General features: G+C 34.7%; 1 protein-coding gene across 2 annotated transcripts; it reads left to right on the top strand.

Annotated features, from left to right (window-relative positions):
- The first annotated feature begins 7,509 nt into the window (after positions 1-7,509).
- Positions 7,510-10,175, top strand: LOC126978661 (uncharacterized). Of its 2 annotated transcripts, XM_050827652.1 has the most exons (3): positions 7,510-8,022; positions 9,242-9,456; positions 9,577-10,175. In XM_050827652.1, exons 1-3 carry the CDS (start codon positions 7,718-7,720, stop codon positions 10,128-10,130), a joined length of 1,074 nt encoding a protein of 357 aa, XP_050683609.1. In that variant the 5' UTR covers positions 7,510-7,717; the 3' UTR covers positions 10,131-10,175. The 2 variants fall into 2 exon arrangements, with proteins under 2 accessions (XP_050683609.1, XP_050683608.1); XM_050827651.1 differs by having other exon boundaries at positions 9,242-10,175.
- Positions 10,176-21,304: the final 11,129 nt, after the last annotated feature.

The following is a 21,304-nucleotide window of genomic DNA, read 5'->3' as shown; positions in this document are numbered from 1 at the left end:
TTTGATGCCTATTAAAGTTTTACTCAAGCGGGCTGTATCTACTAAACCGAAATTGTTAGACGGCTGAAATTTGGACAGTATATACCTAACAGTATTACACAAAAGTATCAATCCCTACTCTGTGGTATTACAAACAATTTTATGCTTTTTATTTTATTCAATAAACTGTATATGTTGTGTTGTAACATATGCGTTTATTATTATTTTAATCAAGTATGTCATATATGTTATGAGAAACGCAAACAATTTCGAGCCAAAAGTAGAGCCCTGTGGTTCTCCTGAAGTAGCAATAAACGTTCGTGACTGACAACCCCCGAGAAGTAAATTCATTTTACGGTTATCCAAGTAGTATTCAAGCCATAAAGTTTTCTCAATAAAATATGGTGATGGATACCGTATTTAGATAAGGGCCTATTCTTTTAAAAGCGGCTACCCTTAATTAGTCTTAACTGTACCATTATTATGTCTTAACTTGACAAATATGTTGTAGTTAGGTTGATCACGATTCAGTGAATACAATTTATTAGTAAACAAAGCGTCATAGATTTTTATTGCACTACAGAGTGGTCCGTTTATCAAAGTTAAATTCAAAGCAAAATAAACAATAAATTTTATTCAAATACGCTTAAAAGTAAGCGCTCTTGAATCGTCTTTACAAATATTTAATTTAAATTACTGAATCTACCATATGTTCGGAAAACGTAGGTGTCGTGAGAAGATACAAAAAACTCAACAACTATTGAGATTAAATCTACGAGTATTTTTGTTATGTAAGTATATTACAACATTGGTTGTAATATACTTATATAACAAATTATTAAGGCATCTGTAAGGTTCTTAAAGGCTTTTGATGCAACATATCGAATATATGAATCATGTATAAAGGAAAAATGAGTTTTAAATATTAAATATTATAAATAAAATATTTAAAACATTTTATTAATAATTAAATTATATTGCTGGCTGTTGCCTGATAATTACTCTGCCTTATCATCAATATTTTAATTTGCAAATTTCTGTCATATGAATTAATTCAGTTTCACACTAAAATCGCAGAACATGCAGGTTTTACTCATTCTTTAATCAAAAGTAGCCTATGTGCTAAAACGGCATTTGGATTTATTGTCCTTTTTTGGGCTATGTGTCGTTAAGTAGTAAAACATGACTTTCAATTCAAAATCCAATAATTAATATAAATATTTGAATCTGAAACGCTGCGACTCGACGGTCCCTGATCCACTAGTGACTAAAAAAATCCTGGTAGCTCAAAAGTCTTTCCATCGATGTCAGACAGGAGCCGTGGAGGCCAAAATTTTTAGCTCACAGCGTACGTGCTCACACGTACTTTAATGACACTTGAACCTCAGATTGACTATGTGGAAGGGTGAAAGAAAAGAATATCATTTAAGATCTAAAACAATTTAATATTTAAGTCTAATATATATATAGATAGTTGGATTATTGAACTTTAGCCATCACATTGGCACAGTACACATTTGCAAGTCTACTGTGGCATTGGGCAATTAAAGGTGTTTTTGGTTTTGTATGTAGTGTATATTATGTATGTATGGGTGTGTGTAAGATTTCGTGTGTGTGAGTGGATTACTAACGGATACAGGACGAACACTTGACACTTGAACATCGGGGTTGAAACTAAGTATAAATATATACAAACTCTATAAGGGATATTATCTACCACCTATCTGCCCCCTAGAAGTAAATAGTGAACCTGAACGTAGGTGTCATGTACCAGGTATACATGATTTGCAAAAGCTATCTGTGACGTAACTTCCCGCTAACTCCTCCAACTCCTGAACGCTTCAAATTGTACTTATGACGATTTTAAGCTCTTCGAGTTATTTTACTATTGCATTATTTACGATTCACATTTTTTAAATTCTATATATCTTTTAATGGTATTTTACAGGTATCGAAATGATATTTTATTAAAGATCATTTCGATACCTGTAAAATAATTCAATTATTTCAATCGGGCCCATATTTCCGGGCAAAGTGAATTTGTATATTAATAAATTTTTAAATTATTTTTGTTAACTTCATTTTCAATATGTAATAAAATTTTGAAAACTCCTATATTACTATGTTTTTTTCAATATAGTTGACTAAAAGTTAATTATAAAAGGCCTTATATTATCTTAACCACATAATATTCGTATGCGTAGACAAACTTGTAAGCTCACAAGCGAATATTTTAGCCCTCACCTTTTGGTCTGGTAATTGGGTATTTAAATTTCATTCATGGTTCACTTCTAAAAAGAAACCGTCTTCAATTGCGCCTTTACAGATCATGCATGGTCTCAAGCCTCTTTACCGATACAGTTTCGTGATTTGGGTACTCGCAAAGGTTCGATTGTTGCCTTACCAGCATTTCTATCTTCAGTTCATAGTGCGCAACCTTTTCTTACTAGAATCATAAATCATGTACCAGTTATTTCAGATATTGCGTAATTAAACAAAGCTACAATGCTTGGCTAAATATTGCAAATATTCAAAAATTTTCAGACGATTTAAAGTGTCAAATAGCATGGGACGCACTTCTTTGTAAGTCAGCTTTTGATGTTCTTTTGATCACATCTACTGACAGAACACAGCGTGCTCGGCTTTTGGCCGTGACACAAAATAAGTCGGGCTTTTGCTTAGAAACGTTGCCTTCTGCTCCGATTCGAACGCTATTTGACAATATGACATTGTCAATATGCGTATTACGCCATGAATGAACCCCAACAATGTCGATGTGGCGTCCAGCTAGATGTTCTTGGGCGCCATAGGCTATCATGGCTGTGTAAATTGGCAGGCCGTGTTAGTCGTCAACTCGTCACGTCAGCATCAATGAAGTCATCCGCAAGGTAATTGTCGCTCTTAATATACCAACTGTTTTAGGACCAAATTAATATACCCGCTGCGATGGCAAGCGTCCTGATGGAATGACGCTGGTGGCTGGGGCACGGGTAAGGGCGCTGGTGTGGGACGTGACTTGCATCGACACTCTGGATCCTGCTCATTTTAAGTCAGTTCCTGCTTCTACTGCCGAAGACAACAAACGTGGAAAATATGTCGTTTTCAGTGAGCCTTACATCTTTGTGCTGTTTGGTGTCGAGACCATTGTTCCGTGGGGCCCAGAAGCGCGGAGAATATACATAGTACTATATACGCGCCCCAGTAGGGCTACTGGTATGCCAAGTGTTGGCAGCTATTTCGGTCATCGGATCCGCCTAGCTATCCAACGCGGCGACGCTAGCTTCTTGGTATCTACACTTCCCCGTAATGATAGTTTTATTTTAACATAATCATGTTTTGTTTCAATAAATTTATAATAAGCTGTTTCTTTAAAATATACAATAATTTGGGCCAAATACACTGAATGATAGGAGTTAAAGTATGAAATTGCCGTTTTAGCACATAGGCTACTTTTGATTAAAGAACGAGTAAAACCTGCATGTTCTGCGATTTTAGTGTGAAACTGAATTAATTCATATGACAGAAATTTGCAAATTAAAATGTTGATGATAATGCAGAGTAATTATCAGGCAACAGCCAGCAATATAATTGAATATAATTTTTATCATCGCAGTTTTGAAGCAAACAAACGAAGATGACATAGACCCGCTTATTATAAAACAGTTCACATGGCTACGGCTACGACTGTCAGCTTGCATCTGAAATACTGTGCACTTTCGATTTCAGTCAGCGCAGTTCTAGGTTTCATGTTATTGATCCAGTTCTGGAATAGTCTGCTAACTCGTTCCTACTCCCTACTATTTTATGAGTTCCTGGTCATCCGATGCACGAACTATGCACCACGTTCTTGTTGCAGCCATAAATTCATTGCAGTGCAAAGTTGATTATGAGTTCTTTCATTAGGATTATGTATCTGATGGTAACACATGGGAACTGTTTTCTGGCCCGCTGTAAACAATGTCTCGTCTGTCCAGCCGTGCGTCTGTCAGCGGGCTGTGCCTTAGAATATGTATTAATCATTATTGCCGCTTTATTCATAAATAATAAAAACGTAGTTGGCAAAATAGTTGCAATGTCTATAAATAAATGTTTCTTTAAGGAAACTATTTCAAACTTCGTCGGAACAGCAAGTACAAGGTAATAGAACAATATTATTCTTTACATTACGGACCGTGGTAATGTTTCTTAGACGGTCAGATACCATGTGGAAAAACTGCTCACTTTCACTTCTAGTTTTCATATTATCTTGTTTGATAACCGCGAATGCTACACGTTTAAACTGTTTAGCTGGGCTTCATGAGTTCCTGTTCTTTTTGTTGGCAAAAACTTGTTCTAAATATTTATTTTTTTGCGGAGTAAAGGCTTATTTAAAAAGTTAAGAAAATCAAGTAAGTTGTACGTATCTTTTGGACATTGCGCCCTCCACCCTAACAGTTAAAGATGCAATGAAGTCTTTTATTATGTCTTCGGCTGGCTCCATGTCTTATAACATTTATAAATAAAGTAACGAATTTAGCACTCTCAGTAGTCTGTGGAATATAGTAAATATCAGATGATGTCAATAATGACAAATACGGCCACAGTTTTCATAAACTGTAGGTCACGTGACTACAAAATTAACTGCATTTTACGTGCACTGGATCACCAGGAACACATAGAAGCACGAAAGTGTCCGGTAACTACAATCAATATCATGAAACCTAGGAATTGTGCTCATTCAAATTGAAAGTGCTGCGCAGTATATAAAATCAATAGAATACTTGAATACCGGATCGATCTTATAGAGCCCTAGTAGTCCAATGCAGAATGCATGCAGTTAAGGTCCGCCGGAAGAAGCCGGTACAGACAGACAGACTTCAGGTGTACTTACCGTATAAGTATGCATAATTATTATCATATCAACCTATAAAAATACAATTTTGATTCTGTGATATAATTTAAGTTAGTAAAGGAAAACGGTTAAGTCTACGGTGGACTATCACACAAAAACAAACCCCTTTTTCTTCCATTGTACAAATTATCAAATTTCAATTTTTTTTTTAATTTACTTGCTTAACGTCATAATAATCCATTAGATACGATATGCCTCTGACCTGAGAAGTTATAAACATAAAAATGATTTTTTTTAAGCTTTTGTAAAATAAAAATTTAATTTTAATTTATATTTTAGATTTTGGAATTAGCAATCTAGGCTAATTTTAGCAATACTAATGAGTAAATATTAAAATATGCTTCAATTAGTTTTGTACTATATTTCAAAATGTTAGCAGTCTGGCTATTTGTACTTTGACAGACAGAGAGACAGCGTTTTTAGGAAACACGGCGAAGCTGTTACGTTTACTCACTTTTATTTTATGCAAATTTTCTTTACAAGTACTCAAATTTATAGATGATGCGTGATCCAAACCCTCGTTCCTGGAGAGGAATACAATTTCTATAAGTACATCATAGTAATGAAGTAAATGGCCCCACAACTGGAGACCAAGACTCATAGATGAGCATCCAATCGGACGTTTAATTTAAGCCGCTTTAAGCATTTCAAGTGTCATCACATGAGTAAATTAAATTATTTACTAATATTAATAAAATAATTATTTGCGTTATAATATACTAGCTGACCCGGCAGACACTGTTCTATAGATAATAAAAAAATACTGTTTTATAGGAATTTACCAATAATATTTCAAAACATCAAGAATTACTTCGTAAAAAATGGTCCCTGTTGTTATAATGAAATTGTTTCACAGCGAACTAAATTTTCTCATAGATAATATGTCCATACAAAACAAATATTCAAGGTAAAAATATTGGGTCCCAAATCAAAATAAAAACTATCCTATCTCTCAAGTTGGATCAAATTGCACTCCATGAAGTAATCCCCATTAAAATCGGTTCATTAGTTTAGGAGTCCATCGCGGACTACAACGTGTCACGTAATTTATATATGTAAGGATAGTGTTTACCTGTGAAAGTAATAATTAAGTACAAATTGATACTCATGAAAATTATATTTTGTAACCGTATCAAAATTTATTATTTAAACATTCCTACCAATTTCCATTACCTATGAGAATAAATTGATTTGGATTTGATTTCAATCAACACCCACTCAAATCCACAGAATAGGTAAAACTGTTCTGTGCTCAAATCCACTGCTAAACTAAAAGGGGTATATAAATTCTTTCTACTATGCTGCAACCCGTCAAAATCTCTGTTCCTCTTGTACGATTTTAAGAAATATCATTTCTTAAAATGATGACAGAATGACAGAATTCTTAAAATGATGAGATGACAGAATACCCATAACCCTTTAGTTGGTAGAAAAGAATATTTTTGCTAAAATCCTTACTTTTATTATAGACAAATACTTAGACTTATTTAACCTGCATAGGGGAATACCACGACAACATGAAGACACAAAGAAAAAAATATTCTCCTCCAAATTTTGCATGTAGATGCTCTATATAAAAGTAGAAAAAGTAGTAGTAGTAACTGCAATTTTACGTGACAAGTAATAGGATGGCATGAGGCACTTGGAGCTGCGACACAGAAGGAGGGATGGAAGGGGTGGTAGGGGACATGCATCAAGTCCAGGAGGTGGTTTATAGAAACTGAAAGTGACCCGTACTATGCGAAGTCGAGTGATGGATAAGTGAAGAGTTTTATTGTGGCTGAGTTCTTAAATCTCATCTGTTAGTTCTTCTCTGAATTTCTTAAAGAGTGAATGAGAAACATGATGTTTTTTGCTCAGTCACGACACGTTTTGCTTGTGGCTCACTTAGTAGTAAAGTAAAGCAAAAAAGTAAAAAGAAAGTAATGTCTATGTAATATACTCTATCAAATTGAAGTTTTGAGTGATTGCGCATCACAATTAACAGTATTTCTGTTTTATATTTTATATTATTTTACATAGATAGATTCTATAAACTACAGCACAATATTGATACGAACTTCACACAAAATCCAAATCTAATACAAGCTTCTACTCAGTCCTCAGTCTCCAGGTCGCTATTGCGTGAGGCATCAGCATAGGTGGAATAGGCTGTATGCATGTAACTTATATTTTATATTTAGTTCAAATATTATATTTCTTAAGCTTTACCATTATTGATTTTATCGTAAAAAGTTGTTTCTTATTAAATTTTGCTACATAATAAATATTAAATAAACAAAATTGCTATGAATACGCGCAAAATATAAAACATCGAATAAAGAATATTTTTATTGAAATATATTTTAAATACCTGACAGATTATTTGACTTGATATACTCGTATTAAGTACACTCATACCTTTAATTCCGGTATAAACAAAAAAAAAATCAGTTTTAAAATATAATATCATTCGTAGTATACGTTTACGTTCCTACTGGCAATAACAAATTACTGTACTACGGACCAGAGTGTGTCGCCAAACAATTTTGAAGAGACCATGAATTCACAATGAAAAAATATAATATTTTATAATAACAGATATCATTTGAATTTTAATAGGTCAGGACATTGGAAGATCAGCTCTAGTTGCTATAAGGCCTACGCAGACCGGGACGGCAAGGCAAGGGATTTTGCCGTGAGTCAGCGCACACTGGCCGCTTAGATACCGCGGCATTCCAGCACTTTGCCACGGCATGCCACGGCGTGCCGCGGCACGACAAAGCACGCCTCAGCGACTCCTGCTGCCTGATACACTTTTAGTCTTCAGTTGCGTTTGATCGAGTGTTGGTGTGCCTCAGTTTTAAAATGGTAGATTGGGATTTGGTGTTGATATCGATTATTGCAGATGAAGAAGAAGGTGCACAGGCTAATAATAGGGATAGAAGAAGATTTTGGGTTGATAATTTATGGAAAGAAAGGGAATCAAAGGGTGAATTCAATAATTTATTTAATGATTTAAAATACGACGTGCAAAAATTTTATGACTATCATAGAATGGATTATGAGAAATTTCAAGCACTGTTGAATATATGTCGACCATATATCGAAAAACAGAGGACCAATTTTCGCAACCCCATTGAAGCCGATCAGAGATTATCCTTGTGTTTGAGGTGGGTAGTTAAATGATTGTATAAGTTTTATTTTTTCTTCTTTTATTAAATTAAAAAAAAAAAACAATATTTTTTGCCAAGTACAATCATGTATTGTAGACACATAATAACGATTTTCAAGTTTTTGCACTGATAAACCTTCTCACTGATAATCCCTGGATCTTTATTTGTTTTTACTTAATTTAGAGTACCTACTAGTTTAGATTAGTTTCGTATTCACAAACTGCAGTTTTGTAGCCAGACCCTGAAGCAGCTTCATAGCCAGGGCCAGAGGCGGTACCATAAACAGACCGTGAAACAGCTTCATAACCAGAGCCTGAGGCAGTTCCATAGCCAGACCCCGAAGCAGCTTCATAACCAGAGCCTGAGGCGGTTCCATAGCCAGACCCCGAAGCAGCTTCATAACCAGAGCCTGAGGTGGTTTCATAGCTAGAGACATCTTCAGATGTTGGAGCTGGAGTTCCCTCTATGTATTTTAATTCGGCGTCAGTTACCACATTAAATATTTGTCTCTTTATTTGGACCTGCACTCTTTCTGGTAGTTTTTTTACTGTGGCAGCCATTGTTTGAAAGAACGAATCAATGGGGTCCACCTCCTTTTTCGATTCAATGTATTTATTTAGTATTTCAGCAGTTGTTGTAGGTTCTGGTCTTATTAAGGAATGGTGTGAATCATTGGTCATTCGCGAAACTGAACGTTCATCATTATCATTGACAGCGGATTCTGCGAAAGAAGTCTGCGTATCCTCTGAAGAGGAGTCCAGATTCGAGGTTTGTTTTCTGTGCTGAATGAATTTTTTCAAAAACTCCAGCTCTTTTTCAAACTTGATAGGGCGTCGCTTTGTGTACGGGTCACCACTCTTTGTTTTTCTGTTATTCAGAGCTTTCCTAAAATTATTACGTATATTACCCCATATTTTCTGGCATTCTTCACCTAAAACAAAACATAAGCAGGTAAAATGGTATAGAAACAGAATAAGTAGGTAATGGGAAAAGGCCTTAGATAGTGACTAGGTTAGCACCAGCTGTGTTTATGGGATTATATTGAGCTAATCTTTTTCTAAGTAGAAATTACCACTGGCATTACGGTGACGGAAAAATATCATGAGGAATTCATAATTATATATAAATACGTAAACTGTATTATTTAATTGACTTTGTTTAACTGTGCCCTGTCTTTCACTCTGCCTCACTTACCCCTAATTATATTATCTTTCAGATTTTTGATCACGGGAAGTAGCTTCAAGTCTCTAGGTTACAGCTATCGCATGGGGTTTAGTACAGTGCGCTCTATCGTACATGAAACTTGCCGAGTCATTTGGAATGCCCTAAGACCTAGTGTTATGCCAAAACCAACAAGGGAAAAATGGACGCGAATCGCGATGGAATTTGATGAAAAATGGAATTTCCCGAACTGCATCGGTGCAATAGATGGTAAACATTTCAAGATAAAAGCACCTCGCAATAGTGGAAGTCTCTACATAAACTATAAAAAGTTTTTCAGTATCGTACTACTAGCGGTTGTGGATGCAAATTATAAATTTGTGATTGCAGATGTAGGATCATATGGACGAAATAGTGATGGAGGTATAATGCAAAACTCAATATTTGGAAAAAAATTGACTTCTAATGCCCTCGATATTCCCCCAAAAAAACGTTTACCGAGGACAGATCTTGAGTTGCCGTATGTTTTTGTAGCAGACGAGGCTTTTCCGTTAACCACAAACATTATGAGACCATTTAGTGGCGATCGATTGACAGATGAAGCAATGAAAATATACAATTATCGTTTGAGTAGAGCCAGGCGTATCGTCGAAAATGCATTTGGTATACTTCAAGAACGTTTCGAATTATGTCAAAAAGGAATTCAGGTTCAACCAAAATATGTTGATAATATCATTTTAGCATGTACTTGCTTACACAATTTCATCATAGGTGGTACAAGCACAGAAAGCCAAAATATAGCAAGTGTAAGCATTAATTTAGAAAACGATAATAATATGAACAATGCATTAGATGGTATGACAGTACGGGAGATGTTTAAAGATTACTTTAGGTCTGATGAGGGCTCTATTCCATGGCAAAACGATATTGTAAATAGACATTAATACTGTGTTAAATCTTAAAATATAATTATAGTGCAAAAATATTTACTTACCTGTTTTATTCATTTCTATTCCAATTCTTTTCCACGCATTGTTCTTCATTTGAGTGTTCATATAATGTTTTGATGACATATTATATAAATAATCATAGTCTTGAACTAAAGTTATTAATTTTTCCTCCATGTTAGGATGGTCTCCGAAAAAATCACGTAGCACAGTCGTCAAAGACGCGGGCGCAAATGGATGGTCAATATTGGTGTGCATTCCCCGCTTCTCTACTCCCGCCGCCGCACCCCGCAGTATATCACTACGAGCGCCGGAGTCCGTGGCATGCCGTTGCCTACCGCAGTATGCCACGGCATCCCGCCACGGGAGCCTGTGGCGCGTGTTGCGATAAAATCCCTTTCAATGCCACGGCATCATTTTAAAGCATAGCAATTTATGTCGTATTTCTGTACCAGTACGGTTGAATGTCCATTAGTAAAAATTAAAATCCCTTGCCTTGCCGTCCCGGTCTGCGTAGGCCCATAGTATTGCGGTAGTAAGCATTAAATATATTTCTATTCTAAATATGTTTCTTTTTGTAGAATTCCAAATGCATGATTTGATACTTGAACACAACACCATAATTACGCTCAGTCATCAAATGTTATCGCTATTATAGTTCTTTGTACGAGTAACAGTATCATGAAATTTAGACGTAGGTACGTCGTATGTTAACACGCGCAACCCGCGTTCAACATAACTAGACTGCGGCCGGCAAGAAATGGGCACTTCTGCACAACCTTTATCACCAGGGTTTGTTCCTCTGGTGAAGGTCAGATAGACGTGAATTTTTTTTTAATCAAGCTCTGTCATAAGAGTCATTTGAAGCACTGTTATCAAGTATCTTATTTACAAATTCCTCAAGATGAAGTATAACCACGATTCAAGATATATTTTAGCGGCAAATCGGTCGAGCAATTTCACAAAAATTTTATATTTGTAGCTACAGCCCGGTGACAAACAGACGGACGGACAATGCGGCCTTGATATAGGTTGGTTGTTATTTTTATCCGTAACTCTTAAAAAGGCGTTAAAATTAAACGAGAATATTATATGTGTGTGCAAGCTACGAGTAAAATATTTAAATTTGCCCAATGAACATCGAGGTGCATGACGTGTGAGTAGTGTAGTAACGCTAGTTGTGACTGTGTGTGTGTGGCTGCATAAACAGCCTTGTATTACTTGGTATTATTGTCAAGTACAATTCATCTTCTACTGATTCATGTTATCCTGGTACATTTTGGATTTGCGATTCGATCGCTCCGAAGGCCAAATCTACAACAGCCCCTCTCTAAATGGTTGCTGATGGGTATTAGGAGTAAAACTATGAAATTGCCGAATTGACTTTAAAAAAATTTTTTTTTTGAAAAAGTTTATAAAAGTTTTTTTTTAATTTAACATATATATTAAAAAAAAATACCATTATTATTTATATATTGCTCCCATCTAATAGAAAGATCATTTATGCCTTGCGATAGAACTGTGGTGATCCAGATTCGACAAACTGTGTGAAATACTTTTGTATGTACTGCCTCCTGAGAAGAAATCCTTTTATCACGTAGAAAATTGTCCAAATCACGAAAAAAATTGGAGTCCGTTGGAGCAAGGTCTGGGGAATACAGAGGGTGAGGAAGGCATAGTATATTTCTATGCAGAATTGCGGAATTATCAGATAGCTTCGACCATTTCATTCTGTGTAGCTTCTTTCGTGCTTTTGCCTTGTTGTTTGTTAATGGCATTTGTATCTTGATGTTGGTAGCATCACATCCGCTAGTGAACTACTGTAATATATCAGTATAATGCCTAAAAAAATTAAAAAGGAATAATATGTGTACATACTTAAGTTTGGTTGTGTATATATACAATTTGTATATTATGGTAAATATTTATCTTATATAATGTGGTCTCTTAGTCGACTCGAACCTGAATGAGAAACACAATATTAAGGTCAGAATTTCAAAGACCTTCAATAAAAAGTTTCACTTCAAAAGATTTAAAAAAAAATATATTACTGGAGATGATCGAGAACGCTATAATAATAATTCACTGATAATAAAACAATTTTAAGTCAGATAATTATGGGCAAGCTCTTAGACCAAAACATGTTTGTTTCTACTATAGACTTAGAACATATTAGCGTATAGACGAATTATCACCTGACAGCCCAATATAAGCTAATTCTAAGCATAGCTGAGTATTTACGACTTGCCAATTAAAATGTGTTATATTGACAATGTATTCGCATTTCTTTTCTCTCTGGCTGTATCTCCGTTACAGATGTTCTTCTCCCTCACCCGCTTTGTTTGTCTATACGCTATAATATTCTGTGTCTATGGTTTCAACAAACGTGTTATTGTCCACGACGTTGAAACAAGGATGCAAGATGTGCAAGCCGCTCTGTTTGAAGGTCAGAAAAAGAGCTTCTGATCTTGTTCCGTTACGTCACAGATAGTCGTTGTAAATCATGTCTCCCTGGTACAATACACCCCACTGTTCACGTTCCCTGCTCACTTTTAGGGGTATAAATAATTCCCTCTTAAAAACACAGGATTCACCATATCTTACAATATATAGTAAGTATGTTAGTATATTCCAAGTGTATGTAGACCAGTGCTGAAGCGTTTGAAAATGATAAAAAGTGAAAAAATAATAATAGCTGGATGAAACCCATTGGAAAAGGATGAGAATATAACAAAAATGAAAGGAAGAATAATTTACGGGCGATCTGAGGTCGGGAAATGGAAGTTACGCCGTTTAGGGTAAAAATCGGTTTATCTCGATTACCATCGAAACTACAAGTCCTATGCGAAAACGTTAAATGGCAAAGTTGTAGATAATAAAACGATCTAAAACTTTTGCTTTCACACTTTTTTCACAAAACTTCAATATTTATGTGAAAACTCAAATACCCAAGTTTTTTATTTTTCATTATTGCCTTTGTCAAAAAAAACAAATTAAGTTACCTTTTATAATTGAAAAAAAAGGATAATATAACACTGAATCATTATCACATTTTTGCTGCTACTAAATAACAAGTATGAATTCTCTGTGAATTGACCATTGATGGTTATAAATTTTCCGAACATTTACCATAGTAATGTATATTTTTTGCACACCATTAAAAATAGAGATTTTACCGAACAAAAAGCCCACTGACTTTTTTGAAAAAAATATCTTTCGATGTGTGAATTTCTGTTGAAAATTAGGGTTCCATTTCAATATTTGAGTCAAAAGAAGGTCAAAAATAGATTTTTCAAATAAAAAATAATTGTAACAGTGTATTTGGGATACTAAAAAGTAACTTTACACCAACGGCAAATGCCTATACGCCGCGCCGGCTAGGTTTTTCTCATGCGTCAAAATGAAAACATTATAATAATTATTTGCTTAATTTTTTGCCATTATTTAGCCATATGAATCAACGTTTTGAACAGGGGATTTAATTTAAAATTAAATTGAAAATAACAAAGATTTCCATCAAATGGCGGTGACGAAAATAAAGCCATTAATTTCTTTGAGAGTCATATCATAATATTATTATACCTAAGAAAGAACTGAATTATATGTTTTTTTCAAATTGTAATTGTAACATTTGCCCCAAACTAACAAGGCTGGTTACATAAATGATTTCAATAAACTTAATCACTCCGTCTGAAGGGTTATGTAATAATAGAATCAAGTTTTAAAATGAGATGGGTTTTATTTTAAATATTCTAAGGCCCTGAAGAATAAGAATAAAGAAATCTTTTGCGACTATGACGTGAATCAGATTGAATAGTGCTATGTAGCAGTTAGCGCCATTTGAATTATGGGATGTTTGTAGTAGCAAATATCATAGTTATCTGCCGGGTACTGTATAGCTAATATGACAAAGAAATACTCAAACGCTTCAAATATTAATAGTGTATGCGCCCCACGTCCTTTCATCCAACCAACCTTTCAGTAACAACATCATACAATGTTAAAAATTTCAGTACATTTTGTAACAGGATCGCATGAGTTACATGGAGTTCTGACTGTAAGTTAGGAGTAGACTAGAGCCGGATAGATGGTCGTTTCAGCTCCTTTTTACTTATTGTTTATGTTATGTAAGTCGATTCGAAGCGATAAGTATTGACAGAGTATATTGAGTTAATTTGGTTAAGCTGATATAATATTTTGCTGTAGAATTTTGTCTAATTTATTCGTATATTGTTTACAGTCACAATAAAACATCAATCATTCATGACAAATAAATAAATTAAGATATTTTAAATGTTATTATTATTTGATACTTTACTTTAAAAACGGTGAACTCCCAAAAAACCGATCAATCCTTATCTTATCTAATTAGGGATTATTATGCTACATTCATATTATTCAAGTATCATAGTCTAGTGGAGCTCCCTGTCAGTCACTCAGGATAGGTTATTACCATTTCTAGCTTCTCCCCACGTATTTGGTTTAGACTCCCTTTGAAATTAAAAAAAAATCAGGATAAAATGGTATCCTTTTCTAATCCCTGACATTTTGAGTTCAAAATTTTATGTTGATCGGTTGAATTAAGAGTTAAATCGACAAAATAACAAAGAAAAAAACATACTTCGCATTTAAATTAGGGATTAGAATGTTACGTCTTCTAATCAAGTGTACCAGGAGAACATGGATCGGTCGGAGATATATTCAATAGACGACTATGTTGCAGCTACAACGGTTATCACGACATACGTCACACACCCCGATCTTAATTCAACAAAATTTAAATTTTAAATATCTTAGTTGTAGCTTGCACACGTATTTGATATCCACTTCATAAAACATTATTACTTAGATCATATTTATACTTCTAGAGAGACTGTGACAGCGTGAATCCATAAATAAATTGAGAAAAGTTTTAAATACATTATAGTTAAGTTAAAATTCTAATAATCCTTTTTCCAAATTAACTAAACAAAAATATACCTCAAGTATTCTCAAACCAAAACAAAAGAATAATTTCTTTCTTTCTCAAACTCAAATATTCTTTGTGTTTTGATCCCGGAGTGTAGCCAACCAAGCAACTATAACTAGACTCCACTGTACGTCTGTCGGTCCGTCTGCCATCGCTCTGTATGTCATAAACCGCCATACTAGGACAGTTAAAATTAACACTCTCCGGAACCCTTCACTTTCCTCGTAAACCGATTCTTCCTGATCGAACCAGCGCGTGAATGTGAGATCCACTACTTATCGATGCTTATGACGCAACTCAAAACAACGACCTCGAACGAAAATCCGATACAATTCTCCCTTCTCTGTCTCTCGCCTCACCTCCTCAATCTATTTCCTACCTCATTCCTAACTTGCTGTTTCTCCTACGTTTCATAGCTTTCTTTCGTCACCATTCGTTAAATGTGGACTCGGATTATAAATCATATCGCGCTCCCTCAGGAAAATTTTTTGTAAAAAGACGTGAAATCTAATAACCTCAACATTTGAATTCATAATGGTTTTTAATGTTGTTTCCCGATCATTTCCTGATTTTAATCAAAAAAGTCAGTACTTATTTCATGACGCCCCTGTAGTCTAAGCAAATAGATATAATATTACATATTAATGTAACGAGTAACATTTCTTTGTTAATCAATAGAAATGAAACAAATAATGAAAGTGGCGGAGAGCTAGCCTCAATACATCAGTGACAACCGCTTACATCAGTTCAGCCTTTTGTGAAGTTGGCGTTAACAAACAAAGAGACAAAAATTCTACAAACTCCATCTTTAAACTCGGTAACACAAGTACAAGCAGTATAATGTGAAGAAGATAAGACGTCACACAATTTCAATATATGTGTATATTATATTCAATAACAGTTACTTCATTGAAAACTCTTTTTTTTTTGTTCAGAATACGAGACGAGCAGGACGTTCAGTTTGATATCTTAATTCATACGTATTCATACTTGAAAAACCCAAAAATTCTGAGACGAACCACAATTGCGCTCGTCACTTTGAGACATACGATGTTAAGTCTCATTTGCCCAGTAATTTCACTAGCTACGGCGCCCTTCAGACCGAAACACAATAAAACTTACACATTACTTTTTCACAGCAGAAATAGGCGCCGTTGTGGTACCTATACATAATCTAGCCGGCTGTGCAAAAGATGTTCTCACTAGTACATTACTGCTTCACGTAAGTCTTTATTGTATAATAAGTCTATTATAAGTCTGTTTACGACTAGACAATCAGAATCGGTTACAGTTTAAAAAAAACCGCTTCCATTTTCTATCTTGCTGTATCTCTCTTCTCTCGCGCTTAGCTTGACTATCCGTTAATGTACAGTTTAGTTAGTGTAAATCTAACCCCTCGTTTACACCAAGAAACATGTCATAAACTGGTTTTATACAAAACTTGTAAAATACTTGTCAAAACACAATTACATATTTACTCAATAATATTAATTATTACATAAATATTTATTATTAATAGCATGTATTGCAATAGCCTGAAACATACTTTCGTTCACACTGTGCTGCAAACAAGACTATATCTTAATATATATATTTCTTGTGTGCGTGTGTGACATACTGACTTCCTCTTAGACGGCTGGACCGATTTTGATGATATTTTTGTGTGTTCCAGTGAATTTGAGATTGGTGTGTGTCTTCAGGTGGATTCGAGAATGGTTTAGATTCACAATTAAACTACATCCTAAACGGCTGGACCGATTTTGATGATTTTTTTGTTTGTTTCAGTGAATTTAAGATTGGTTTAGATTCTCAATTCCGTCCATGTTATATAATTCTCCTGCTCATGTGTATGTTATTGAACTCCTCCTAACGGCTGGACCGATTTTTCAAATTTAAGACGTGTGTACAGGACAACGTCTGTCGGGTCCACTAGTCTATATATATATAAATGAATTGCTGTTCGTTAGTCTCGCTAAAACTTGAGAACGGCTGGACCGATTTGGCTAATTTTGGTCTTAAATTATTTGTGAAACTCTAGGGAAGGTTTAAAAGGTGAATAAATAGGAAAATGCTGCTAAATTAAATAAAAACAACAAATTTGTTTTTCCTTTGATGATGTATGGACAATACATAATTCCTATGAGAGAATTTATTGACGCACGGTTTGACAGTTCTGCTGTGAAACAATTTCATTACGACATCAGGGTGCATATTTTCCAAAGTAATTTTTGATTTTATGATATTGATTATTTACAAATTCATTTAAAAACATTATTTTATTTATTATATACAGAACAACGTCTGTCGGGTCAGCTAGTACAAGTATAAAACACATTTGCGTTCTCATATAGGTCTGACACATGTTTGATCCAGTCTGATACATTGACAGCGTTTACACCAATATAAAACATATATATGTTTTTAACAAATATTGTTCATTTTATTGAAGTTTATGTATACTACATATTTGAAACAAGTTTTATACACTATCCATGTTTGTTGGATAATGTTTTAAACATTTACCAGACACACCGCATTCTTTAAAAAAGATAATAAGAAGAAGATAAATGGAGTGGTCAGAGAAACATATTTTATTAGCAATATTTATATCGGCTTACATTAAGACACTCTTTCAATACTTTTATAATCGTTTCGCAGGAATCAGTAAGGTATTGACTACTTTTTGCCTTTGATATCCGATGCAAATATAATTAAGATGAATATGAATCACTAATAGCTAGATATCTCAAACAAACAGCCAACAAAAAAAAAGCGCATACACCTTCCCTAAGGGCCGGCAAGGCTCGTGTGATTCCTCTGGTGTTGCATTTTTATACTTTTTAGTGCATATTATATCTGTTGTTTTGTATTAGTGTTTTTGAAGTCAGTTTCTTTTTGTTACAAAATTTTAATTTCTTTTTAGTGAAACTGGAGTACATTTACTAACTTTTTCAATGCAGCAATGAACGTAAGCGCTTTGCAATTTGATTAAAGACAGATTTTCTGCTATAGATCGCACCCTTTCCATTGATCATCATATTCGACTACAACAATTACTTGACCATGACTACGTTACGGTAGATGACTTAAATATCCTAATAGCATAAAAAAGATTCGACCGAGTATCGTTAATTTGCTCCTAAGAATTGAAGAGTTCCGTTACTTTATCATGGATTCCATAATCAGAAATCCCAACTATTCGTAAATTTGTCATGCACATACGTATAGCAAATTTAAGACTTTTATGGTTTTCTCATGGATGCCTTGTCAGATCTGGACCAAATTACAATGGGACCACTCGGGATGCACCAGCTTTCAAATAAAAAAATAATTATCAAAATCGGTTCACCCAGTCCGAAAAATTTGAGGTAACAAACATAAAAATAATACATAAAAAATAATTATCAAAATCGGTTCACCCAGTCCGAAAGTTTTGAGATAACAAACATAAAAGAAATACCGACGAATTGAAAACCAACTCCTTTTTTGAAGTCGGTTAAAAATTATTGAGGGAGTGATGACGTATCGGTAATGTGTATTTTGCATAGAAATGTGTGGTGCAACTTTTTGAAGCAAATTCTCCAAATTTACTAGTGTGATTCTAACAAAGTTTCTGAATCCACTTCTGTCTTCTATTCTTAAACCATTAAATATGACACGATATGCCCCTTCTTGGTTGGTTGGTGTCGTTTCTCCAAAAATGTTCACGACGAGTACTTGCATGTTTTTCTTGCATTTGCTTCATTTTTATGATGAAGCACATTCACGTTCCATTGTCAGTACCAGTAGTCAATTGAGCTATATTCATTAAACTTCAGGACTGACGTGTCTTAATTGTACAAATTAAGCTACAAGTTCACAACAAGTATAAAACATGAGATTATAAACATGTAGACTACTAGTAGTTCGCAAACAATGTCATCGAACAAGTTTCATACAAATTTTGTCTACAAAAAGTTAAATATTTTTGAATATTGAAAACATTATATAAAAATTGTAGTTAAAATTTGTATGAAACTTGTCAAATACATGTATAATACCTTGGTGTAAACGACGGGTAAAAGTTAGAATTCCTTTTCTGTACGGCTGAAAACGCCTAAAGAGGATCGTGAAAGGGTATATTGTACCAGGGACACATGATCTGCAAAGGCTATCTGTGACGTATTGTATTAATCGCATGCTCACTTCTGACCTTTAAACAGAGCAGTAGCGGTGCCCAATGTGTGTGCAGGATGCAAGATGTGACGCAAATGCCGTCATTAGCATCATATTTTGCATCCTTGTTTCCCGAACACTATAAACGTGTTATAGTCTAAGAGCAAGTGAATAATTCGACTTATTTCCAACATACCCGTTTCCAATATTTCTATTTCCTACTAATAACCTCGCCTTCAAGAAGTTTCCACTTCTGTCATGAGGTCTTAAGCTCACACCTATTTTGTAATATACCCGCATACGGCCGCAATTGTTATATCCTGTAACTTGTTAAGTTTCCTTCATATGTTTACGTATATTTCTCTTTGTAAGAGGACAAACAAGGGAACAGGTTGTTTTTCCTTCTTTTTCTAAAATAAATATGTAGTAGTGAAATTTATTTAGTTTAATATTTAACGTACAATAATTAACGTAACAAAAAGTTTATTTTAGTGGCCATTTTAGTCTCTTTTTTTTCAAAATGTTAGTTGATAAATACGTAGTTTGTTAATATTGACGGCTTTATTCAGTGCTCGGTAACTATCACTTTATAGTTCGTTAGCTCTTTAAACGTCATAATATTCATCCAACACCCAGATGAGTTTATGTATTCTTAGTCTTTATAGCCACAAAAAATCTATGAATTGAATTGTAACAAAAGCTCTATATAATTTTCTTGTATTTAGTTGGAACTAATCATTATAAAAGGGCAATAAATTTAGTAAGATCAACCAAACTATTTTGTATTGAACTCATTCATTGTATTTACATAATTGGTATTATTTCAAAACAAATTAGATCCATTCATAGAATTTGCACGTTTAATTAATTCACATAATTTCAGTTTCTCCACTCCAAAATCCCTGCTAAACCAAAAAAAAAAAAAATATTTGAATATTTTTTCCACACAATTACTCGATTGGGTTGGTATATTATAAAAGCTATATTTATGACTGGAATAGCAAAAGGAGGAAATGATTTAATTCCGCGTATTCCAATAATTCCGATCGATATGCAATGTTAGTTAAAAAAATAGAATTAAATTAATTACATATTTACATTGTATAAAATATACATACACAATTATTTTTATACTTTATAAACATACATTTTATAAACATTTAAAATAAGTCAGCTTATTGAGGAGGGCACCCTATCCTCACCCAGACCCATCAGGTCTGGCGTGCCACAGGGCTCCTCTCTCCCACTCTTTTCTCGCTCTTCACGAGCGACATTCCCAAGTTTCCGAGTGTCCAGCTCGCTCAGTACGCTGACGACACGGCACTCTACTTTGGCTCCAACCGCTCAACCTTGAGCAAGAACATTAAAGTGCTTCAAGCCGCCGTCGATGAACTAGGCAACTGGTTCAGAAAATGGCGGATTGAAGTGAACCCCACCAAGAGTGCAGCGGTACTCTTCGGTAACGCGAATAGCATCCACGCTAAAAAACAACCGACCGACGTTATTAAACTGTACACACACTTACACAATCACAAACACACTCCACAAACAGACACAAACACAAACATTTACACTACTTACATACATACAAACATACATATATACAATCAAAATCACATACATACACACTTACATACATTACACAAAACATCACCACACTCGCCGGCGAGTGTGTTCTTCTCACCTTTTCATCTTTCATCTTCATTTCATCCTCATTTTCATTCTCTCTCCTTCCCACAAGCACACAGCCGGTCTGAGGTTCGAGTCTCCTTAGGAGACGCCCCGCGACTGTTGTTGCGTAGTCTTTGCAGCCTCCACGGCCCACGTCCTACTTCGCTGTGAAAGCCAGGGCTGCTAACAGCACAGAGGAGGTTTTAGTCGGTATGGGGTGATGAATCTTGCATATCCTGAAAATCTTGGTTAGAAAATGGGGCAGACTTATGAATTGTCAAATTGACTACAGTCCTTGACCAGTGTGCAAAGTTTAAATTAATCCGACGTTTTGAAGGTGTCGAGAGTAGCTTTCGAACATTCTGTTACATACAAA

Source organism: Leptidea sinapis, chromosome Z, assembly GCF_905404315.1.
Source record: "Leptidea sinapis chromosome Z, ilLepSina1.1, whole genome shotgun sequence".
In the NCBI taxonomy this organism is placed as follows: domain Eukaryota; kingdom Metazoa; phylum Arthropoda; class Insecta; order Lepidoptera; family Pieridae; genus Leptidea; species Leptidea sinapis.
The sequence above is the reverse complement of the archived record's forward strand: the minus strand, read 5'-3'. Positions and strand labels throughout refer to the sequence as shown.

Excerpts from the sequence above, each read along its gene's own strand:
- LOC126978661 (XM_050827651.1), top strand. The coding sequence starts at position 7,718 with ATGGTAGATTGGGATTTGGTGTTGATATCGATTATTGCAGATGAAGAA. Across the intron at positions 8,023-9,241 it reads AGATTATCCTTGTGTTTGAG|ATTTTTGATCACGGGAAGTA; the intron begins GTGGGTAGTTAA and ends ATTATCTTTCAG.